Source organism: Uloborus diversus, chromosome 7 (genome assembly GCF_026930045.1).
Source record: "Uloborus diversus isolate 005 chromosome 7, Udiv.v.3.1, whole genome shotgun sequence".
Classification (NCBI taxonomy): domain Eukaryota; kingdom Metazoa; phylum Arthropoda; class Arachnida; order Araneae; family Uloboridae; genus Uloborus; species Uloborus diversus.
This window is the reverse complement of record NC_072737.1, coordinates 82186847-82213446: the sequence shown is the minus strand read 5'-3', so window position 1 is coordinate 82213446 and position 26600 is coordinate 82186847. Positions and strand designations below refer to the sequence as shown.

At 32.0% G+C, this 26600-nt stretch overlaps 1 protein-coding gene across 1 annotated transcript in view; it reads right to left on the bottom strand.

The window, feature by feature from the left end:
- Positions 1-1171: 1171 nt before the first annotated feature.
- LOC129225829 (actin-related protein 10-like) overlaps positions 1172-26600 on the bottom strand; it is a 49935-nt gene continuing 24506 nt past the window's right edge. The window contains exons 9-14 of the mRNA XM_054860346.1: positions 25848-25883; positions 22709-22806; positions 21159-21238; positions 18173-18254; positions 12332-12533; positions 1172-1429 (exon numbers count right to left, since the gene is read on the bottom strand). Coding sequence (XP_054716321.1) covers positions 1305-1429; positions 12332-12533; positions 18173-18254; positions 21159-21238; positions 22709-22806; positions 25848-25883 — 623 coding nt within the window. The 3' untranslated portion in view covers positions 1172-1304. The remainder of the gene's footprint in view (positions 1430-12331; positions 12534-18172; positions 18255-21158; positions 21239-22708; positions 22807-25847; positions 25884-26600) is intronic.

Sequence of the window (26600 nt, the reverse complement as noted above, 5' to 3'; positions counted from 1 at the left end):
GTCTTTGCCGTGGCACAGCGAGAAAATTGGGGAGGTAAAAATAGCCCCCCCCCCCCACACTGCAAATCCACAAAAAAAAAAAAAAAAAAAACAATTTGAAGCACTTGAGACCAAAATTCCAAGTTCAAAATTTTAAGGGACCGTGTTGAAAATGAGATGGGAATATTTTGACCAACCAGAAGAACACAGAATATGGTATTTATTAAAGTAAAATAAAGAGTATATATTTATCCATTTTCTCCTTAATGAAAAACTAAAACAAATGTTGCATTCCAATAGGTAAAAATCTACCACAAAAGCTCCTATTGAGAAAGAAAAAAATATTCTAAGCTACTATATTGTTGCCTCAGAGCAACACTCAGAAATAATACTAAGATATCCTACTGTTGCTCTGAGAAGAATGATATGACCCCTAAAAACCAGAATTGTAAAGTAGTGTGAGAAGCAAAACATTCTGTGAATATTGGTCATATTAGTGTCTTTTTTTTATGCTTGTGATTTTTTTTTCTGAATGTAACTTTTAGGAGGACGGGGCAAAAAATTAAGATTTTGTATTGTTTTACTAATTTTTTTATCACTCCAATCTTTCAATGTACGAATTTCTCTCTGCAAATTATTTTGACTTTTTCTGCAATTGGAAGTACAATTTGATGACGGATTATATGGAATTAGCAAAGTCTAGTTAAGACGAGTCTCTCTGAATGAAGGAGAAAAGTAAAAATTTGATGAATGTGTTCTGCTCATTTGAATGTGACTCTGTTTAATATTAGAGGCTAACATACATCTGCAGAAGCTGGAATCCCTGAAAACTAATAGATGCGTCCATTTTCCCTTGTAAACCTTAAGTTTGCCTTTCCATCTAATCAGTGCTCAAACTGTATGTATTCAAGACTAATAGTTAAGAAAAAAAAGGTCTTGCAGGTTTAATGGTGACATACTGTACGAGTTACAGCGAAAAATTAAAATTAGACAACATCAACATTTGACGGTGATTCACTGGAATTATTTGGTCTTCCACTGATGTCTCTGCTATAGGAATGTCAATGTTCTACAGCGAATGTTGACATTTACGAAGATTCCATTTTTCACAGTAACAAATGTACTGTAAGTGCGTCAATTTGTTTGAAAAAATAAATGAAATTACGATCATATAACTTCAGGATATGTTAAAACAAGTTTATTGAAAAAACAGAACAAAATAACTTAAGCTTTCTTTAAAATTTTGTAGAATTATTTACAACAATACAATCACAGGGTTTTCTTTTTTTCCACAAAAAACAGTTCTTGAATGTCCAAAATCATGCTCAAATAGAACTTCCAGTGTCTGCCCATTTCCTATCTGACCAATCTGGGATATACTTTTTCTGCCGATACTGATCCTTTGTTATCGATCTTGATGGTACAGCTTCTGTTGCCCCAAAAGCAGCAGCTATAAGAATGAACCCCACATTATGAAATGAATTTAAATTAAAGCATCAGAACTTAAAATAACTTCATAAAAAAACAATGACGTTTTGAAATAAAAAATAATTTCCTTCATAGAATTTATTTTAATTATCCACAAAAAAAGCAAAACCAACAATTTGATTTGGATTGGTACTAAAACAAAATGTATTTTTAAAAAGAAATCCTTACAGAGAGGGGAAGAAGTAATAATAGCTATTATTTTCTAGAAATTCAAAATTGCATAATTTTTAGCAGCTCCGTAAGTTTTTATTTGCACAAAAGGCTATTTTGCTAAAAAGCTAAACGCTTTCTCAAATACAGACGCTCAATTACTTGTATTATCCTTTTATCACACATAATTGTGCATGAAATTTAAAAAAAACATTTAGACGTGAGTTCTTCAAAATGTCTCCTACAAGGAAAAACTTGACCCATTCTGTTAATCTTAAAAGTACCTAGTTCAGGAAAATCAGACTACCATATAAAATTTCAGTCTAAAATAACTTATATAGAAGTGTATATATAAAGATTGCAATGCTAAGAAATAAGACAAGTTAACTTTCTGATAGTTAGAAGAAGTCGGTTGATTCCTTTCAATTTCATGCTAAACCTTTTGACTACTACTGAGGCAGATATTATGCTTGTCATAAAACCAAAGCATTTATATGTTTCATTTTTTATTACCTAGATAGTTTTAAAAATTCAAAAATAAAGTTTTTGAAAATCCTACATGCTTATGCTTGCAATTGGTTCATTACTAAAGGTGTATCTAACGCTTCCCAAAATTAGCTAAAAGTAAAATAAATATATCCTAGCCTATGGACTGAAAAGCATTTGATAAAAAAAAATCAAAACACATACATTTAACTTTTTTTTTAACTCCAATGCTCATCCACATAATAAACAGAATCAAATATAACTTTTTTTTTAATTGTGTTCAAATAGTTAACAGAATTTCAAAATCTTAAAAAAAAAAAAAAAAAAAAAGATTGTATGATATAAATTATGAAAATATAAGTATAAATGCAATTGCGGAAACAACGTGATTAAATTCAGGTTAGCCTGGCATTACATCAGACAAAAAAAGCTGCTTTTCAATTTGCTCAAACCATTAAATTCCTATTAACTTTTAAAAACAGTGCAGCTGTTCAGTCAACATGCTATTTGTGCAATGTTAATAATGTGAGCAATGCTATCAGTTGACATGATTTTAAAAACAATACAATCTAACATCATAAAGGCGAAATTTCTTAATGTAAATACTTGATCCATGAGTTAACAATCACGGAATAGTTTATCAGATGAGATGAAACCCAGTTAACATGAACTAATTATCATAGTCACCTGAATTTTGCATTAACAAGATTCGACTGTACTATAATTTTATACAAGTTACTCAAAATCTTAAAACTTTAAAGTAGGCAATAGACAGTATGAGAGTCAATAGAGATGTGAAAATCAACATGATAAAAATGTATCATCGGAAAAAAAAATGAAAAGTTGACAAACGCAGATTTGACAGAACATGAAGAGTAAAAATTTCTTCAATATGAATTTTGCTTGAAAAAGATGTTTACGCTTTCGAAACACTACAGAGTTGAAGGTATATGTTTCATCTTGTTTTAAGCGAAGATTCGATAAAGGAAAGCTTGAAAGTCCAACTGCTTTTTTACAATTTGGTAGCAACATGAAACGAAGACTTCCTTTCCAGAAGGTTTATTCAGGTCATCACTTACAATGCTCTGTTGAAAGTGAGGTTGAATTCAATTCTTAAGACAAGGTTTACAGTAGAGATAGAATGAAGCTTCAGCCAGGCAAAGCTTCGGTCACTTCACCGAAGCTTTGGTCTGGCCTAATAGTGAGCTGTGATTTGGCCTGTAATAATTTATGGTGTCAATAGTTTTTAGTTATTATTGTATAAAATATTATTTTAATTGTACCTAATAAAAAAACAGTATAAATTAATATGAAGTCTAAAAGTTTGTGTATTGACAGGGGCGGCATTTCAGCATTTCATTTGGGGGGTCGAGTTTCTTAAATATGTATTACCACAGTGTGGTACAAACACACATAAGCTAACAGGAAGTGGTCATAAAATCAGTTTAATATAAATAAAAATTAGTGTTTAGAAACAATTAAAATTTTGATTCACTTCCTAATAAGTTATCATGCAAAACATCTCGATACTAAAGTTTTTATAGCTTTTGGAAAGTTTTAATGCATGATTTTTGGAATTCTAAAGAGCAAGGAATCGTGTTACTAATCAATCAGTGCCCAGTGTCGTGCTGTTTTGCCAGTACAGCTAAATAGAAAAGTTTTGTTTTTTTTGCCCATTGTGCTCCGAAAACAACCCCCTGAGAAATAAAAAAATCTTTCTCTACTAGCTGAGCTGATTGGAATAGTTAAAAAATAATTGAAGTAACTAAGTTATGTATGAAAACACTTTTTATATATTGCTCTTCAAAATCACCCAAGCAACTTCAAAAATTGTGAGGAGCTTAATTTTTCATCATTGAATAATCTAGTCTCGTCGGCAGTCGCAACTTAAATGAGATGTCATCTGCCTCCAGGTCTGTTATTCACTATTCCGGACTGACGAAACTGCGGTCTCCGGATGTGGTAACTGGTCTGCCGGTATATTGCTTGTAATTTTTCTTGCCTCATGCTAAAATTTTACTCATAATTGAAATATTTTATTTTACGTTTTCAAAATCCAATCCAAATAATATAGAGCAAATCATACAGAAAAAACAATTATCATCAAATCTTATGTTAATTTCATTCAAGTTGAATCTATTACATTATGCAAAATATTAAAAAATCACTGTTTGACTTCACAACATCATGTGGATTTTTGTCACTTTTTTTTTTAAAGTTTCACGCTTGATTGAAATATACATCTATGTAAAATCTATTTTCAGTTTCAATTGTAGATTGAACTATGGTAGTATGGTGCACAACAGATCAATTGTAGATTGAACTGTGGCTTGAAAACTCCGAAAATTAAGGGTAGCGGATTAAAGATGTTTTGATAGAGTAAAGCATTTTTCAAAAACTTTCCTCAATACAAACAAATTGAATAAAAATTCAAACGAAGTCATACACGCTAAAAGGCATGAGCTTTTTCACCATTGAAACAATCGTTTTGCAAAAATTCTTCCAGTCGTCAAATCACTGCTTTGAAGTTGAGAAATGTTTTTATGGTTTTAACTTTTGAATACCATCTTGTCTCACTCCAAGATTGCATAATTATAGAACCCCATAAAAGGTGTTTGTTGAGATGTTTTTATTAATTCAATAATCAAATGCATTTTTAAGAAGTTTCTATGAAAGCATTGAGCAGCTGAAACGTGTTTCTAGCAGAAGAAAGCGATGAACACTCATTAAATATACACTTCAAAAGTGAGCGTAAAAGTGAATGTAAAATATCAAGGAATTTTCTTGTGAAAACCACGCAGCCATATCACTTTGCACGAGCCTCTCACATTGGACATACCATCGTTACACTGGGCACACAAGTATGAAATATTTAGCCTATATGAGGAAATGTCTTCTTCAGTTGAAATTAACCATGTTTCTCTATCAGTTTTCTATGTTCTGAAAAGGCCGGAAAATGCTTGATGAATTTCTAAATCTACTTCCAAATAACGAAAAACACTTTTTCTAGTATGAGAATGTGTCGAGTTTCATCAAATAGTTACTGAGAAGCAGCGAGATTTTTTTTAAGGAACATTATTTCCAACTTTCATAAATTGAATTCACCCACTTTCTACCATTCTGCTCAAAGCATTTGGGGGTGCGACCACCCCCTCTTGGCCGCCCCTGTGTATTGAACTAGAAAATACTCAGCAATTACTATTTACAGTTAATTTTAAAGTTGATAAGAAATAAATAAATTACAGTACATTATATTTCGTTAATAATTATATGAACAACTTCAGTTGTTTGAAAATGAAAAGATTGATAATGTCCAAGCAATAGTAAACAAAAGTCAGTGAGTTTTAAAGGAGAGGATGCAATCAGATTTTGATATGCGCTAAAATTTGCAGCTAAAACTTAAAAAACAGCTAAAATGAGCAAACATTTGTTGAGTATATATGTGTTGAGTTCCAACACATACATGACCAGTTGTGAATTCTAATGACTTTTGAGCATTTTCTGCTGAAAACCCCGTAAAATACATATTTAATTTGAAGTATTTGGTCTTTAGAGTAAAAAAAAAAAACAGCTGAAATATTCGCGGTTAACTCTGCTCTTGTTTAACACTAGAAAGACGACATTTTCCGTATACCTAGAAAGACTAGCAGCGGTATTTTGACCGCTGTACTTAAAAATTTTGGAAATGATTTATTTTCGGGATTTTTAATCATAGAAAAGATTTGCTTTGATGCATCATCTATTCATTTAACAATTTAATCATAATATAACCTGTAAATTAGTCTGAGACAGCTTTTTTTTAAATTTAATTTTATGTTCTATCATCTGAAAAGCATATATACAGTAAGTAAATGATATTGCGGAAGATTAAATTTGTACAAAACAGAAGACATTTTCTAAGTATGTAATCATTAAATGCATAAATATCGTAATATACTTACATTACTCTTCTTTACAATATTTGCAAATAATCATCTTTATCACTTTCCATGGACATGAGCCACATTTTTTTTTTTTTTTTTTGCAATCAGAATAAATAGTCATAGTTTTATTTGCGCATTATTTCATTTGACATTGTTTTTGTTTTTTCTCTCAGGTTACTTTACTCACTTTATTATCATCTTTTTGTGCAATGCTAGGTTTCGAAAAATTATCGCAATCAACTGATGAAAGTATATTATTTTCATCGCTAGGAATGTATTCCTCCTCAGATAATTCAGACTACGCATCCAAACCAGAATCAATTTCAGGCAAATCCTGCAACAGTTGCAGGAATTCATTTTCTGATAAGTTTTGCTTTCCAACGGTCCTTCGCGACATCATAAAGAGAATAATTAGACTGGACCTTTCAAGAACATCGAAGGAAACAAACACCTATGTTTGAAGCCAAACACATGTTTTAGTGCTCAAAATAATTCCAGCACAAGTCTTTAGAATCCATCCTGTTATAAATTAATCCCTTTTCAAAACTAAAAGAATATTATGTGTCCGCTCCCATGCTTTTCAAAGTCGCCTTTCTCAACTTTGCCCCTGCTAGCAGAAAAAAAAAAGAAGCACGTGACCAACAGGTGTTTTGCATTTTCCTAACGGTTCAAAGAACTGCACCTGACCAACAGATGCTACTCAAACCCACTAATTACAAAAGAATGCTATTCACCCTGACAACTAACAAAAAATCCATAGTGCACATATCTGATAAGAGAAAAGTGAACAAAACCGGAAGCATAATAACAGCAGTCAAAATGACCGCCGTCAGTCTTTCTAGGTATAAACACTTATAGCGACTGTAATAATGGGCCTAAAGACATAAAATTTACTATTGTGAGATCTTAATAAATAGTTAAGAAAAGTCAATAAAGGGAAACGAGTTTGAAAATAAAACACAGCAAATATGAGTGTTTGAAAATCGTTTGCGGTCAAAATGACCGCCTTCGTCTTTCTAGTGTTAAAATGAGTACAAGGTTGAAAGATTGCTTTTATGATGCAAATTTTTTGAATGGGCTGCTTTTGTAAATGGGCCATGAAACAGACCCAATTTGAGTCTGGATTGACTCCTGTTATCTCATTTGATATGATCATTTATCTTACAATTTTAAATAATGATGAAATGTTTCTCGAAGAACTCGATTCTTCTTGTCATTATTCATTATACCTAAATTGGCGATTTCAATTTTAAAAATACACATCAAGTGGGAAAAAATCGACAATGTTAAAGCATAATGAAGTATAATATGATATTTTACAGATTTTCTGTATGTTCAATGATGAAACTCAGTATATGCAACAGATGAAGATTCGACTCTTAGTTGACCAAAGTTTCGGTATCCGGTTTTAAGTTATCACTACAGTTGGGGCCAACTTAACCTGGCAACGCCGTAATGCAGCGCTTAGGGTCTGCATAGCCTTCACAAAATGATGGCAGGCCTCAACTCAAAATCCAACACTTATAGAAATAACTAAAATCTAAATAGAGATAAAAACAAGGTTTAAAAAAACTTTAAAACATAGTGTATGTTACAATGGTGTCAACATGCCGTGAGGGAACTACTTAGTCTTCTAGCAAGTTGATATTTTATCTTTCTTATGAAACTGTTACCAGTAGTTCTCTTTCACCTGAATTTTTAGTGCTTGATAATTTAAATTTTTCTTCGATCGACATAGTATAAAAAAATGAGAAAAAAGTTTCTATGAAATATGAGAGCAATCAGACCCCACCTTCCCCACACACACAAGTATACACCTTATGGTCCATCCTAGAAAAAAGTTCCAGTTACTGCTTTGCATCGTCTTATGTGCATATAAGGTCAGTTTAAAATTTATATATCTTCACTGTTACATATGCAACACAACAAGATTGCGATGTCAAACTTAGTAAAAAGGGATGTCATTGGATTTCTTGATTGAAAATTTTTTTAATAAATTTTCAGGGTTGCCACGCAATTTTGAAAAAAAAATTCCCTGTGTTTTCCCTGTATGCAACATTACAAACAAGTGTACACTGATATTTAAAAAAGAACATTAATATCTTGATAACATACGCAAACAAAATACGGGAACAGGGGGGGAAAATACCAAATAAAAGTATAAAAACTAGGATAATTTGAATAAATTCAACTTTTTACACAAGAAGAAAAAAAAGCCTTCTTGTAACCATGCATTACTTGAACTTTTTAATTAACACGCTTTTATTAGCTTCGCCTGTATGTATGTATGTATGTATGTATCTTGTAATGGAATCTTGCAGCTCAAATTTCGCCCACTTCCTGCGATCGGATTCTTTTGAAATTTGGCACGCGACCTCAGACCCGATGACAATGCAATATTCTATAATCAAATTAATTAATTAACTCTTTTAATTGTGAGTTTCCTCCAATTTTAATCAATATTTTGGCATAAATCCAACAATGTGAAAAAGGAAAAATTTTAAAGAATACATTAAAAAATACTCGCAAAAATTATTTAAAAATATCTACAAAAGCCTTTAATTTTTCTGCATCAGACAAAATTTGTTCCAATGTTCCAAGGTAATTAGAACATGAAATATAACTGTTTTTAACTAATTTCATGCCAAAATTTAGGTGAGCCTTCAATTGGAAATTTATTGCTGATGAGACCATTGTTGAACAAAACTTTTATTCAAATGCATCTCAAATTTTCAAAGTAATATAAATATGATTTCCGCAAACATAAATCGATGACTCACAGTAGCTTCCCATCGGGGTGCCCTTGTCTTAACTTTGGGATATTACCTCGCACTCGTTTCATAAATAATTTCGTCAATTAAGTCCCAATCTGATTCAAATTTTCATGTACCGCACAAAAAAAAAAAAAAAAAAACTTTGCCTGATAATTCTCCAACAAAAGACTAAAAAACAGAAAAATAAAATAATAGTTTCAAAAACTAAAAAAACACGCTTTCGTAGCAAAATGAACTAAAAAGTGAAAAATAATCTTTGGATGATAGTAGTTGATCAATCACTTAATTTTAATGGAATACAAAAAAGCGTGGGGGGCTTCTTATCAGTTGTCTTGAATTTCTTCCATTTAATCTCCAAGCAAAAAAGCACCCTACGCTTTTTTGTATTACATAAAAATTAAGTGATTGGTCAACTACTATCATCCAAAGATTATTTTTCACTTTTTAGTTCATTTTGCTACGAAAGCGTGTTTTTTTATTTTTTTAAACTATTATTTTATAAAAATTAAAGTTAAGTAGAATAATGAACATTAATGACTAATTTCATGCTCTCGAAATTAAACTAGTATAAAATTGACGACCCATGTCAAATAAAACAACAAATAATTTTTGTTTTTATGATATACATTTTAATATTTACTAAAGGAAAAAAAAACTTTATGTATTACTATTTTTTATTTTATTTTACGAATGAAATTGATTAATATTATTACTATTATTATTTATTTTGGTAATTTATTCATTTGGGTATTAATTTTGTAATTTAAATTTAAAAATTCCCTGTATTTTCCAGATTTTAGAGGAAATTTAAAAAACTAGGGGGCTATCGCCCCCTGCTCGCTATCGCTCGCCAACCCCCGGAACTGCTTACGCAGTTCCCTGTGGATCGCTTCGCGATCCATGCTCGCTTCGCTCGCTCGCTGTATGCCAATACATTAGCCTAGCTAAAATTTTCCGTAAAAATTAAAGTTGGTAATTGCATTTAGGTCACCATCCATTTAACCAATATGAAAATTACGTTCATAATGTTAATTTGTCTGCTTTAGCCAGATTTTCGACAGTTTAACTTTGCTGTATGTAAGATGACTGCCTTGGCAATGTGCACAACTTTACCATTATAGATACAAAAGTGTCTGTCATTGCTTTGGAGAGATTGCACTTCTACCTGTTGGTCCGCGGAAGGTATTTTATTTCCCTTCTACCACCCATTGGAAAACCAATGAAGGCATTCCCCTATCCGCCACCTGGGGACGCGCCCTCTAGGGGTTACAGGCTCCCCCGAGGGATGTATTTACATTATTTACACTCTTATATATATTTACATATTTACACTCTTATATATTCTAATCTGAGAAAACTTCCTCATATACACAATTAAAAATGTCCCCTTTGGGAGCCACAACTGACACTGCTTCAAAAGATCTTGTTCTTGATAATGCCACATAGAGCTGGCCATGACTAAAAACAGGCTCAGAGAGCACCAAACATATTTTCTCAAACGTTTGTCCTTCTTGTTGTTATTCTGAATCCTTGCCACGTCACGAACAAAAAATGGTTTAACTAAAAACGCGAAAACTCGCCAAGGCTACTTTGCTTGCACAATACTAAAACTACTATAACCCTAAACAAATTTGGCGAAACCTTTCAGCTGAGAATAAAAGGAATAAAGTAAATTCTTTCTCGGTTATTCATTTTGAACTGAACTGTCGTACTGAAGCAGAGAATAGACGACGCTCAAAGCGCCTACGCGTTCAAAACAACATTGCCGATGAACATGATTGTGGAGCAATGTGTGAAGAATGCGAATTTTGTGGTGCTCTTTATTGGCAGAAAGAGCGTAATACTGCAAATAAATATACTAAATGTTGCCATGACGGAAAGGTGCGGTTACCGGCATTGTGTGACGCACCTGATCTGTTGAAGGAACTGCTGACTGAAAATTCCCCAGCCGCTAAAAATTATCGGCAGCGAATCAGAGAATACAACTCTGGAAATGGCTCGTCTTAAATTGGATTCAAGAACGGTTTCCTGCCTTCTTTGAGCTTTTCTTTGCTGATTAAGGTTGAAATGGGCCACAGCCCGACTCAAACTCATCTCAAAAAAAAAAAAGTTCGTTGAGTATTCTGTGATTCAAGATTTCAAAACAACGTAGAAGTTTGTTTACATGATTTATCGGCGAAGTGTTGCCAACAGAGGTTTAGAAATTCACCCCTTCATTTGCCGGCACGTAAGAGAATTGGATTCAAGAACGGTTTCCTGCCTTCTTTGAGCTTTTCTTTGCTGATTAAGGTTGAAATGGGCTACAGCCCGACTCAAACTCATCTCAAAAAAAAAAAAAGTTCGTTGAGTATTCTGTGATTCAAGATTTCAAAACAACGTAGAAGTTTGTTTACATGATTTATCGGCGAAGTGTTGCCAACAGAGGTTTAGAAATTCACCCCTTCATTTGCCGGCACGTAAGAGAATTATATATATAGATTCCCTGCATTTTCCCTGTTTTTTTGTTGATTTTTGAATTCCCTGTATTTTCCCTGTTTCTTCAGGTTTCCCTGTGGCGTGGCAACCCTGTTATTATCTTTACAAAATACTTATGTTATCTTTACAAAACATATTAGTTACATCAACCAATTAACAAAGGTAATTCTTATTGTATGTGTGTGTATGAGCCTCAAAATTAACAAGCAACTAAAACTATTGTAAAATAAAAAGATAGATGTTTTACAGTAAAAAGGAAATAATGTACACTACTGGTCATTAAAATTGCTACACCAAAAAGGTGTTGTCAGAGTGAAACAAAATTTTGCACACATGATGGCAACATTGACACTAGAAAACGATAACAAAATGATCATTTATTACTGGAAAAATTTCACATAAATGGAGGTTAAGTACCCTGTTGCGCCAGCTCTATCTAGAATGTAAGAGTCAATACCGTTAAGCGTTGAGATACAGCAGTTTCGTACACTGTCCTACGTCCTCTCGTACCACAGTTGCTCTAAACGCGCCAATTAGATTCTTACACCCTGTCGAAGTTACCATCTCAAGTGATCCCAGATATGCTCAATTTGTGACAAATCAGTGCATCGCGCAGACCAGAGAAAGTTATAATCTGGAAAAGGAAGTCCCTTGACACCCTTGTTGTGTGTGGCGGAGCATTGTCATGTTAAAAAATGGCTCCTGGGAGCCCTGTTGTGAGTGCTAACACATGCATATGAGTTTGATTGAATGAGTGGCAAGTTTACAGCAACTGTGGTACGAGATGATGTAGGATATCATAGGAGACTGCTATGCCTCAACGCTCGGTTGTATCGCTTCGTACATCGTACATTCACGCTAGAGGTGACTTACTAGGGTACTTAAACCTCCATTCAATTTGAGATTTTTCCAACAATAAATGATCAATTTGCTTTTATTTTGTAATCACTTTGTAATTTCAATTTTGCTATCACGTGTGCAAAATTTACCTTCATTCTGGCGATTTCTTCTTGGTGTAGCAATTTTAATGGCCAGTAGTGTATAACTAAGACTTACCTCCAAGCCATGCAATATAATTTTCCTTTGCAGGAGGAGAATGAATTTTTATTTCCTTTAGGGGTAAACGTGATGAATATCTAGGATCATCAAGCAACATTTTGATTTCGGTTAAAAGTGAATGTTTAAAACCAGGAAGCATAGCTGTACCACCCATGATGATAACATTAGAGGCCAATTCTTTTCGGGTATCTATTGGGCACTGAAATAAAAAAGTAAATTAGAATACTGAAATTTTGATTTATCTCATTATCATGTGAAACATGTAACATCAGTATCTTCAAATATAAGACAAGTAATCTTGAATACTTTGTCTTGTAATTTAAAATACAGCATGAAATCCTAATAATTAACATTTAACACACTTTTTAAAACTTGAAGTATTAATATTTATTTAATGTTCTTAATATCAAATCATTGAGTTGCACATCTCTAAACTAATTAATTTACACCAGTGCTTCTCAACCTCTTTTACTTTACGGCACACTTGGTAGTAGGCTCAATTCTTGTGGCATACCTAAACTAAATTTTATATGTCAATATGAACAATGCTTTCATCATTGCCTAGTCAAGACAGGAAAGAGAAAAAAATGGTATTTCCATAAGGATATAAAAATTAATCTTTTAAATATGTGAAATATTTTTTAAATACTTCAGTTTATTAGAAATTGAATTGAAGTTCATCATGAATTTTAGTGCTTATTACGGCCACAAAGTCCAAAAGACACTTGTTAAATGAATCAATTAACCAACATTTCAAAACCAACGTGCATCAAAACGTTGGTTAATTGATTCATTTACTTTTCAAGCACAAATGTATTTATTCATTATTTATAAGACGCTTGTGCTTGTCTTGAGGCACAGTGGTACTTTCCATTCAGCTGTATGTTGGGAACATCTACACTAAGTTTTTAAATCGAGAATCTAGGCATAATATTTTTTTTAACACGCTTTTATTAGCTTCACCTGTATGTATGTATGTATCTTGTAACGGAATCTTGCAGCTCAAATTTCGCCCACTTCCTGCGATCGGATTCTTTTGAAATTTGGCATGCGACCTCAGACCCGATGACAATGCAATATTCTATAATCAAATTAATTAATTAACTCTTAATTGTTAGTTTCCTCCAATTTTAATCACTATTTTGGCATGAATCCAACAATGTGAAAAAGGAAAATTTTTAAAAAATACATTGAAAAATGCTCGCAAAAATTATTTAAAAATATCTACGAAAACCTTTAATTTTTCTGCATCAGATAAAATTTGTTCCAATGTTCCAAGGTAATTAGAACATGAAATATAATTGTTTTTAACTAATTTCATGCCAAAATTTGTGTGAACCTTCAATTGGAAATTCATTGCTGATCAGACCATTGTTGAACAAAACTTTTATTCAAATGCATCTCAAATTTTCAAAGTAATGTAGATATGATTTCCATTAGTAAAACAAGTTAAACTAAAAAGAAGAAAATAAAATAATAGTTTAAAAAACTAAAAAAACAGGCTTTCGTAGCAAAATGAACTAAAAAGTGAAAAATAATCTTTGGATGATAGTAATTGACCCATCACTTAATTTTAATGTAATACAAAAAAGCGTGGGGGGCTTCTTATCAGTTATCTTGAATTTCTTCCATTTGTTGTCCATGCAAAAATGTAAATAGACAGCACCCCACGCTTTTTTGTATTACATTAAAATTAAGTGATTGGTCAACTACTATCATCCAAAGATTATTTTTCACTTTTTAGTTCATTTTGCTAGGAAAGCGTGTTTTTTTAGTTTTTTAAACTATTATTTTATTTAAAGTGTTAATGCAAAGAATATCATGTCATCTTTAAAATGGAACAGTAACATAACATAAACAGATATTTTTAGGTATGCTGTTTACTAACATTCAATATGCGCAGAAAGGCACTTCACTAAACCTTAGTGTTAAGGAGTGGTGGAACCTGAGGTCCATAACTTTATCTCATGTTTTTCAAGAAAGTTCCTTGCTAAAGCGCCAATGGATCACCGAACCCAGTTATATTGCTCTATGCTAGTCAACTAAAAGTACTGCTTAAACTTTAATCATCACCAAAAGTTCTGTCACCACAAACTGATATAAAAATTTAAATTCCATTTTTTGCATACAATAAAGACTCATCCTCATTCTCTGTCTTTGCAACTGCTCCATCATTGCAAGCGCATGCGTGTTTGTAGCAATGGATCCTGTTGATTTTTATTTAGTTAGCTGTAATGCTGAGCATTTCATCACCAATTGTAAACTGAGAAAATTTCTTTTCAGAAAGTATAATGATCTTGAATGCTGTCTTCATTAGCAAGAATCGTTTCCTTTTAATGTACGTTGATTCTAAGGATGTGTCATTAATGAACGAACGGGTTAAAAGGAACAAATCCTTAAAATGAACGGATCCATTTGTTCACATAAAAAATGAATCACCGTTCTTTTGAACAGTGAACAGTTTGGAGCATTGTATTGATGCACTTGTGATAAATCGCATTTTTTAAAATTTACATTTATCTTCTAATTTTTAACTCTCAATCAATCTCAAACTCATTCATTTGCAATTTTCCATTGCATCCATTTTATATAATGCTTTGTGTAACTCGTTTGGGCCACTAACAAAATGTTGAGATTTTCCACTTACTATCCCACACACCTGCAAACTCCTTCTCACACTTTCTGTTGCCAAAATTCTTTCTAAAAATACCTTTTATCACTTTTCTCGTGAATCCTTTTGTCTTCTATAACAGGAGTTCTCAAACTGAGTGCCATTATACCCTGGGGTGCCGTAAGAAGAGGCAAGGGGTGCCACCAAGTGTCCATGTTATAAATATAGTATATATTACGTGGGTTTGTCAAATAAGGTCACATATACCAATAAAGCCATTCCTTCATTTTTTGATGTGTCATGGTAAAAATTCGCTAGATCCTGACTTCAACTTCATTAGTAACTGATAGTAAAGCATTGCCAAAAACCGGTTTTTAATAACCAGGCAAAAGTGTAGCAAAAGTTTTAACAGAGGAGTGACGTAAAAAATACCAGATTTTATGTTGCTGTAAGTTTTGCCTTTACATGACTCACTGTAGGTTACTTATATTGAAAAAATTGTTTGTTGCTTTTGAACCCTAATTTATGTAGTTAACGAATTAACTAAGATAAATGTCGCTGGGTACGGACATTTATTTCACCTATGATTTGATAACCCAGAAAAGTAAATTGTTATTTTTTGCGGTCAAGGTTAGTCTTCTTAGCACTCCAGTATCCTCATAATATGACACCGGAGTATCGGGAGGAGGATGTGCTACATATGACACACATATATGCACGAATTGCGCCCATGAATGTCAAAAAACAGAGAAAGTGAATTATCAGCTGTCCCAAATATGACGATCGATCTTTCTCATGGAAGTAAACATGGAAATTTTGAATGTTTTTTGATGGTTATCAAATGTGTATAAATTGATATTAAAGACTTTTTCAATTTGTTTAAGTTTGATAGTACTTTTTGATGTTTTTGTCTTCAGCTCTGCATAAAGTAATCTTTGCCCAGAGTCCTTGCCAGACTCCCCTGCTTCCATGTTCTTAATAAAGCTAAATCAGCTTTCTTTGCTAAAACTTTGGAGAAACACAATTGAAACTTAAATTTTCGTTTGATTTTATTTTTTCCTACATTTAACGAATCATCTGATGAATACGCAAAAGCTGGAGCAATTCAATCATAAAGGAGAAAGATTTTAGGTTTTTAACCTTATGTTAGCCTTATTTGGCGCGCTTACGCACTTACCAAAATAATAGAGATGCACTAGGGTGCCATGAGAAAATTTTAATTCTGTAAAGGATTCCAAGAGTTAAAAAAGTTTCAGAACCCCTGCTCTATTAACTTCCGTATCTACTACCATTTATATTGATTTGGCTTTATTTTTAACTGTATTGGAAACTTCCAAACCGCTTATTCAGCATTAAGTATTCAGAGATTTTTAGTAAGAATTATTACTGTCTAACTTTTCCCATTTTAAAAAGTGTTGCGTTTTTTTTTTTTTTTGTTCGCATAGGTGCTGTGGAATAATTTTGAAACTACCTAATATTTAGGTGATTCTTTTCTTTTTCTAAAATTAAGTTATCTGGTACTCCGACTGAGCTACCGATATATTTGTTGTTACTTTTCTCGCTATACAGGGTCTATTGGTAATATATGTATATATATGGTGTTGTAGCTGGAATAAAATATATCAAGGAACACGCCTCTTTTTTTTTTGGGGGGGGGGGGGTACGTGTTATGGTTGACAAATGTTTGTTATAGGGTTAAAAAAGATCAGTTTGACAACTTACACTAGTTTTTATTTTAAAAAGCAGAAGTTACTAAAAAATAAATAAAAATCTTGCATACAGTTTGAAGTTAACTGGCTATAACTACATTCATTCTTTTTAAATGAAAGCCATCTTGACTTTTTTCAAATTGTATTCTGAATTGCTGAAAAGAACAGTAGTTCTGTAATTACTGTAACATTTGTTTTATGATGTATCAAAAAATGCTTTAGCCTTGTTTACTTGTTAACTCACGACACTTTCCAAAACCTATGAGGCTCCTTTTAAGGAATGCTGCTCCTACCCACTTGCGAAGAAGCAGCTTAATTACTTATCTGAACATTCTACATCTGATCCAATATAAAATATTTTTTGATCAATTTGTCATAGGCATATTTCTTACTTTTAGATAATTTTAGTAATTTTTCCTTCAAGGAATATTACTGCTCTAATGAAAGATTTTGAATGTACGTGAGTATGTCACGCAAAGAGAGATCACCTGCCACTTTTCTAAATGAACAAAGTCGTTCAAATGAACGAGTTGAAGGAACGAATCAAAAGAATGAACGATCCTCTGATGAACGGATCATTGAAAAGAACGACATTGCCCTCACCTCTAGTTGATTCATCAACTTGAAATGAAACTTTACCACCTATTTGTGGTTTAAGAACCATCTTTTTTTTTTTAATTTCACCTGTCATCTCATTAATTCGATCTCTGATATCATTGTCTGGAATTGGCACTCTAACCATCTCATTCATTGCGTCGGAACCTATTGTTTCTTGTATGATTTCTTTACACGCTGGTAAAAGAAACGTTTGACCGTTGGGTTGGTAGGCAGTTTTCAATGCAATCTGGCAACTAATTAAACTATTAATATTATATCTTAACTCTTGAGCAGGTAAAATACATCTCTATGCAGTAAGTTACCGCCCCTAAGCCAGAGCTAAGGCAGAATTACATGATGAGATGACATCTGCCTTCAGTTTGGTTATTCCCTATTCCAGACTAATGAGTTCATAGCAAGACGAAACCGAGGTCTCTGGATGGGATAACGGGGCTGTCGGCATATTGAATGTAAAATACATCTCTGCTCTTCCTTTTTCTGCAACTCCAAAAATATCGGGGCAAACCAAGAACCCTGTCACGGCACACCAATGTGGCGAGGTACACTGGTTGAGAAGCACTGATTTTCACAACATTACCCTTGGCTTTTAATAAAAACTGCAAAGATACAAAATTTAAATTTTTGTTTTAAAAACTTCGTAGCTAAATCTTCGTCCAATCAAATTCTTTCTTCCTATTGTACGAAACCTGTGAGAAAACTCTTGCTCTTTGTTTGCATTCCTATTGGTTCCTTATTGGTTTATGATTTTCTTCTTGGCATTTGTGTTAATCCACTAGTTTTTATTTTTAAGATGTTTGTTTATCTGGCTCTTGGCTTTTGTAGAATATGTTTCTTAATAGCATTTTCTTAATGAACTTGAGTAAAAGTTTTGTGGTAAAGTTTTAAATGACTGAAACTTACTCTTAATAAGGAGTCTAAGACCATAGTTGCTATTGATTTATTATCTGCATCTTGTTCAAACAATATTTCAGGTGCCCATTCTCTACAAGAAAAAAAAACAATATTAAGTTACACAACATACATTCTTTTCATGCATTAATATAATCAAAACTCTTAAACTGATAGGCTATGCAATCATACAGAAATTATTCTTAAAGCAAATGCTACAAAAACTTTCAAAATGTTCAATTCAGTGAAAAAATGAATGCATGCAAAATAATTTTACAACTGGATACTAAACTTTGATGCACATCAATTAATAGTTTATTAGATTAGGTCATTTGCTCATAACAATATTTAAGTGTCTATTACTTAACAAGAAATTAATAATAATGATGATTATATGTATTTTTGGAATTGAAAATGTAATACCCTGGAAGTTACTAGATGTAAAAATCTTTAATTTCTTGTTTAAAAAGTCACAATAAAACCCCTGACATTCCAAGAAAAATTATAAGCAATGGTACATAGGGGGATAATTATCAGTAATTCAAGCAACCAGCACTTTTTGGGGGGGCGGGGGGGGGGAAGAGAGGTAAGGCGTTGGAATAAATTTCCATTATTTTTTATGCAGAGAAAACACATAGTTTTGAATATGAAAACATCAAATGATTTCATTCGAAATATTTTTCATGTGAAGCGACAACTTTTGACCATTTTTTGGGCGATAAACTGATTTGCTAAGTGAAGAATTCCATTTCTTTCAAGATGATCCAGTCATCGACCCACTTTTGTATGCTGCCATGTGAGGTGAAATAATCTCCAATAATTGCTGAGTACATTGACTGGAACATTCCTAAACCAACTTTAATTCCTAAAGAGTTTCTATATCACTTACTTGCTAATGCTTAACATTCACATAATAAAAACTAATTCCAGTAAATTAATTTTCTTTTTTTGAAAAGCACATAATAAAACCACTAACATTATTTCAATACCTTGTGAGGAATTAATCTATAATTTTTCGGAAAAGTTTCTTGTCAGTCAAGTCAGTTAAAGATAAAAAGTCCTGCTCGCACTTATTTAAAAACCCTGTCATGATGCCTTCTTTCTCAAGAGGACTCCCCTGGATACATTTATCTTACGCTTTCCTAGCCTTTTGGAATTGCATTAACAGCACAGAGTGTGGTGGCTGACTCCCCAAGTTAAAAGATGGAATTCTTCAAAAGAGCTATTCTGAAAAGAATTGACTGACCAAGAAACTGCAGAGTAAAATTCTGAGATAAGGACAATACTAAAGAATGAAAGATTGAAAAGCGAAAGCTCTGTGCAGGTAAATTGGATAAAAATGAAACAACGTTTAAGAGCACAGAAACGATAAAAACTTTATAAAAACGCAGACATGTTTCGGAGGCAATAGCCTCCTTCCTCAGTGCGAAATGTACAAATGGATGAATCAAGGTCAGTGGGAAAGTTTAAATTGCGTAACCGGAAAAAAAATTGACCAATCGGCTATCAGCGAGTGCTGAGGCAAAATATGACGTATTCTAACATGTAAGATTGAATAAGATTGGAGAAAAATGCGGAACAGCAAAAGACTCATTGCAAAGATTATTTAAGTTTTTATGAATGTAAAAGGATTCTAGAAAATCTAATTCACCTACTGTTGTAGGTCTGCAAATGATCTTGGCTTCTGAAAAGAGAAAATTGTGCCCTGTGTCCCAACAATGTTTAGCAATTGAAGATTTATTCCGTTCCTGTTTTTTAACGTTACCCTAAAGACCCTAAAACGTTTACCCTAAAGAATGTAGGTAGCAAAAAATGGACTAGAATAGCAATTGGATGTAGACTTATAGGGATCCCTGCAAATGTATCAATTTAGAGGTTTTTACCCATTGAAATTAGATTTAGACCTACCATAAGAAAATTAAATGTTAAGTTGCCCGCGTAGTCAAGTTATCCGGGTGTCGAGTTATTGAAGTTTCATACATGCAAAATAAATGTCCTTACATTTCAGAAAAGAGAGATGAAAACTTTTAATAATATGCTGCATAGGAATGCTAAAACAAACAAGCAGCAAAACCTTTTTTCAAAGGAATCGTATTTTATAACGTACATAAAGAGAAATTACTAGATACATATAATATCAAAAAGTAGTATGTTGCGATCACGAAACTTTCTTCTATATCTATCTTATGAAGTCTTCGATCTAACGTATAATCGCACATGTAATTGCTGTTAAAAATTTCTTCTATTCACAAACGCGGAATCATAGAGCAAAAAAAAGTTGTGAACTGGTATGGTACCTATGACTACCCTTGAAATTAAAATTTTATGAAGAAAATTCAAATTCTCATTACAGTAAGGATCCCAAATCAGGAAAGATAGGAACCTTGTTCTTTCCCCAACATTGGAGTCTTAAATATTTTAGATACTGACTCAAAAAGTTGTGAAAATCATTGTATTGCGATTTTATTTGGGACGTTTTTCTAAATTTTGCCAGTGTTAAAGGTAAATTTCTTTCTTTTCCTGAACATCAATTTGCTGCATGTTTGGTAAGCGAAAATGCAGAGTTGGAAATAATTTGCAGCGGCATATGATTCGCTGATGCTGCCCTTTATTATTCTGCACAGTGCGGTCTGCCGATTGGTACAATAAAATAATTATATTTAAGCTAAAAAAAAGCTTTGTATTTTCGTCCAATACACTTTACATTGCATACCAATGTGAAAATAAAAACAAATATCATAAACTAAAAGCGGATGTTTGCAGGTTGCTGTTCAATCTTAAAATCAATTAATAAAAACGATGCACAACATGTGGCATCGAAGAAACGTCAAAAATAAGCTGTAAGTGCTGTGTTTTCAACACGTAAGAGCCAAAGTTAATCAATTTTGAACGTTAAAAAAAAAAAACTTTAAGGAAAATATTTCCAGGTTTCAGGTTTCCCGGATTTTGGGATTCTAAAATTATGGTGCCATTCTGTATTTTAAAGAGAATCACTAACCGTATTGATCCAGGTATCGTCATAGTCTTTCCTCCATCCAGAGGATAGTTGACATCAGGAGGTGGAGCTGGTACCTCAAGCTGAAATAGCAAAATAAAGTTGCAAAAAATAAAAACATGAATTCATCTTCGACAAATTAAAAATTTTTACAATCAAGAACTGTCTGAAAGCTATAGTTTTACATTAATTTTAACTTGCCTTTTCAGATTTTTCATTCATTGTCAGATTAAACACCATACTTGCCAACTTTTGGAAATGGGCATGCACACCATTATTTTATCTAATTAAAATTTTGCTCAAATTTAATTAAGAACATACATAATTAGAAATGATGCAAAAATACGAAGGCAAGGGCTAATAAGCTGATACATTTAACGTTAAAATTAATTGATGTGATCACTAAAATTTGAAAAAAGTTTAAAATAAAGGAAAAAATCCTAAATTGAACTTGTAACATTTTCCAACTTTTGCATACTTTAACCACCTGAATTACCCAATTTCAATATTTCATTGCCATCAGTAACTTCTTTAATCAATTTTTAGGGAAAAAAATTAATAGTTTAGCTTAATTCAACGGGGACGCAAATGGAATTAAATTCCAAAGAAGGCGTGGGAAAATGGCGATTGTGCCATCCTCTACTGTGGAATATGAGACATAAGATTTTTTTAATGGTAAGCACAAAATTAGCAATATCCATTTAATAAAATCACACAATGCACCAAAAGGAGAGAATTTTACCGAGGTGCATGAAATTGGATTTTGAAATGCATAAAAAATTGGAGCAAACAAGTAAAAACATAAAAAACTGAAATGCATAAATTTTATATCTAATCCATAAAAGTTAGTAAGAATGAAACTGTTTCTATTTCATGAAGTGAAATAAGCCTTTGTATAATTTTTGCAGCAGTTTACTGGGTTACTATGGTGCAACAATTTTTGTCTTCCATGTCGCCTAAAACCATATTTTTGGAAAATAAAAGACACAATAATAAAAGATTTTTGAAAAAAAAAATGGTATTTTGTTATAGTGTGATTTTATTTAAAAATAACTAGTGAAAAAATTAAGTTATTTTCTAAACTTAGATGCATTGATAGATCAAAATTTTGCACATTTCTTGAGTTAGGCCTTTGGATGGTTTTATGGAGAAAAAATATTATTGTTTACATTTGCTATAATGGCATGGAAGAACTAGCATATATTTATTGCATTCAAGTTTGAAAGATTTTTTTTTTTTTTTTTTTAAATCCTGGGAAATTTTTGAGAGAATTTCAAATGTTTTATGTCAAAAAATATCACTCAATTTCCGATGAATTTTAAGACAAAAACCAAGGTTTGATTATTTGCGCATTAGACATTCAACTAAATTGAAAAGTCATGTGACTGTAAAAGATTACTTAATTCTTAGTTATGTGATTGGTTGAACCAATCAAAGACAATAGTTTATTCCTTATCCTAGGTTGAAATGAGATTAAGCTGTCTTCTTGACTGCTCAGAAAGAGAAAACAAATGACAAAGACTATTTTTGACCAGATAAAGTGTTATACATACCTCTGGATCAGGAGAGGCACTGCCTCTAATTTGTTTCCTTGATTCATGAGCTTGAAGGATTAAGCCTCGGCCTCGAGGAGTAACGAAACATGTCCGCACTGAAATAGAATAAATTCTAATTATGAAATATTCATTGTTACAAAAAAAAAAGTTTTTGTGCAGTGGGGGATAAAGGGGGAGGGTCATGGGAGTCATGACTTCTCCTAAAATGTCAACAACATTATATGTCCACATTGTGTTCAACCACCTTATGCATAAAATGTAAACAATTACAGTACATTTTCAATTCATTAATTATTTTTGAAAGTAAATATTTGAACAACTACTTTGTTCCATTGCTTATGAAATTTAATTTGCAACGTTTATCCTCAATTAGGTGCCTTATTCCTAGTTGATTTGTATTCTTTTTATTGTCCCCCCAAGCAGTTTCAAAATTTTTTCGTTCCCACCCAAAACCGCAATTTTTTTTCTGGGGGGGGGGGGTATTCTTCAGCATGATCCCTCTAAAATGGTTTTCTGTGTCTGCCCCTGGGTGTAACCATGAATGATACTGCTTTATTTAGCATGTTTTGTAGTTTTTGGACATTTTTCTACATCATGTGACTGAGACGAATGTCTAGATTCATCTGGGAAAAAGGTACATACAAAAGAAAAACTTTTTTTTTGCAATGTTCTATATTGTAGCAAAATTTTGTACTTGTTTTGATTACTACCTTAATTTTTCATCAAATGACAGTAGGCTTCAGAAAAAATAAATTAAAGCTGAAATTAACTTGATAAACAAAAACATTAGTGGTATTTCACAGGTACAGTACGAGACCTCAATTTTAGAATCCAAAAAAAACTCTTTTCCTCAAATATTTCTTTTGAAAATTTAAAATATTTAAAAATTCTTTCCTTTTTTTCAGTTTTTAAAGTTTAAAATTATTAATGTTTAGCAATTACTTGTTGAAAACACAGTACTTTTCAATAAAGCTTTTTTTTTTACTGTTTTCTTGATGTTGTGTTGTGTGTAAATAAGAATTTTGCTGTAATTGTGAATCAATCTTTTAACATCCACTCTTGGTTAACAATTTTTTTTTTCTTCTCATAAGTATGCAATACAAAGCCTAATGAACATAAGTACAAAATTATTTTTATATGAAGTATGATTTATTTATTGAATCAATCAACATATTGCATAGTAATAAAAAGCAATGGCATTGCAAAATGTTTTCAACTTTTGTTTCAGAGTAATGAAGTGTACCTTAATTCAGATTGATCAAAACATTTTAAAATTTTGCATGAACGCTAGTTAAACCAGGAAAAATTTGACGTATGACGCACGACAGGAGTGTTTTCACTATTTTTTGAGACAGAATCCAAAATCCGGAAAGGTCCCGGTCCCAACCATTTCGGATGTGTGGTCCCATACTGTACATTACAAATCAATTACTCCCTATTAGTAGAACTACATTACTTCACAATAAATTTTATAGATTATCAGAGAAAAGGAAATAAACCTTCCTAAATAAAACTAAAATCAGTATAGTTTCTTTAGAGTGGGACATCAAACAAACATGTTTTTTGGCCATATGCAGGGTTTAATGTATGATGAAAAATAAGTGCAGAAGTCATACATGCTTTAGAGCATTTAATCACACGTAAACAATCTGAATTATGTTTCAAGTGTAAATTTTCACCGAAAAAAGAAGAGAAACACAGGAGCTGAGCTCAAACGACAATTAAGCTCAGAGTAAGTGTTTAAAAAACATAATAATGTTCTTAATTTGTCAAATTTTTAGAATCATTGTAGTAAAATTTATTATACTCCACTTATTGACAATAACAAGAAACTGAAAATCAATGTTTTTGAAGGATAATTAAAGAAGTAACTTTCCATGACATTGAATCTCCCAGTTTTACAACAGTGAATTGAATTCATAGTGAATCAAAATGATTATATCTAAAAGATTAACATTTTAACAATAATGATAAGCTCATTTTTTAAATAACACTTTTTTTTAATTCTATACAATGTATTAGTTTATTTGAAATTAATTCAAGATGTTAAAAGTAAACAAAAGTCATTTTTTTATATTGCTCATGAAAGTTACACATTAAATGGTACTTTGAATTTTACAACAAATATAAAATTATTGGGTGTGATAGCAAAAATCTTTATCACCCAAATAAACAGAAAACTAACTGAACAAAATCTAAATCAATTGAAATCAATCTTGTTTTAAAATCTCTAAATTTGAATGTTTGATACTATAGGTTTTTTTTTTCCAAACAATTTGCCAAATAAGATAATGCTTTAACTTTAAATATATTATCTGAATAACTTCTTAAAATTTTATTACTAACGATAAAACCAAAATTATATCTATAAGTACTTTACAAAAAGCAAAAGATACAAATTCAACTTGAAAGCAAACAGTGAGTATGACATACACTAAACTCCTGATTATTTCCCTTAATTGGGTGGCACAAATGCCGCGGATAAAAAAAATCGTGGATAAACCACAAAAAGGTTAAAATGAGGTACAACAAAGGTAAAATTTATTCTTCCTAGACTGTATTTTCTTTGTACATTGAAAATATATGCAGCACAATAAAAATGTTTTGTATTTTTGTATAACAGAACTTAACATCATTAAAGAACAAGGACATGCACGATGAAGAAAGCGCAAAAAAAGGAATAGCTCATGGGTGCCCATATGCAAAGTTGCAGGGGGGGAGCTCAAATATTTTCCCCATGGTTTAGCTGGATATTTTCACCATGGAAACTGATTTCAGGACAGATTAGAGTCATTAAAATTTGACATTTTTAATAACTTATTCATTAATGGCTGGGGAAGAAATGCTTTTACATTTTTGCAAAGAAAAAAGTACTAAAAGCAAGGAAGTTCTAATTTCAAAGGGGGGGGGGCTCTAGCCCCCCTTGCCCCCCTATATGGGCACCCTTGGAATAACTCATTAAATAACTAAAACAAAAAACGACCATAAGTTTAAATTTACAATTTTTTGAGAAAAACCACAGCCATTGGTTTTTGCTGCAAAAATATATGTTTCTGATTGCTGGATGACTCGCTGATAATCGAGAGCCTATCATATTGATGCTTTTAGGTAAAGAAAGGGAAAAAAACACACAAACCTTTAATATCTTCCAAAACTGATTCACTCAATGGTTCTGAAAGACATAAAATTTATTAAGAAATATGCTAAATAAATGCACTTAATTGCATAAATATATAACAGGGACACATACCTTCTAACTCTTTTTTTAGGCAGCAAAATAGAAAAAAAATGAACATAAACTGAGACATCAAGATTGATTTTAATAAAGCTTTCAAAAATGCATATACACATTGAAATTAGTTTACTTTTCCCTCTTTCCCAAAAATATATTCAAACACAGTGGACGCTGGTTCATTGAATCGTCGATTTATTGAATCAACCTCTTTACTGAATCAAATCCTCAAAAACAAAATTCAGCTTTACTGAATTAGCTGCTTTATTGAATCAGTCGCTTTATGGAATCAAAACTGTTTAGAGCAAACGTTTTTCATGTAAGCAGCGATCACTGTATTATATACACTTAGATCATACAGAAATAATCGACACAATGAAGTTTTGAATAATACAGCAGTTAAAACCAGTGAATAAAACACACACACATTAACTGTGGAAAATGTAAAGATTGTCCCTCCCCCCTTTTTAAACAGAAGTAGAAAAATGTAAAGCAAAGTGAAATAGTAAAGTATTTCAGTTTTCAGCATAACCTATCTCTCTCTCTTGCAATATTTTGTTCTTAAAAAATAAACTGTTCTAAAGATTAAGGTTCATTATTATACAAACCATTTTCAAAAATTGACACCCATATTGTACTATTGCACCATTGCTACTG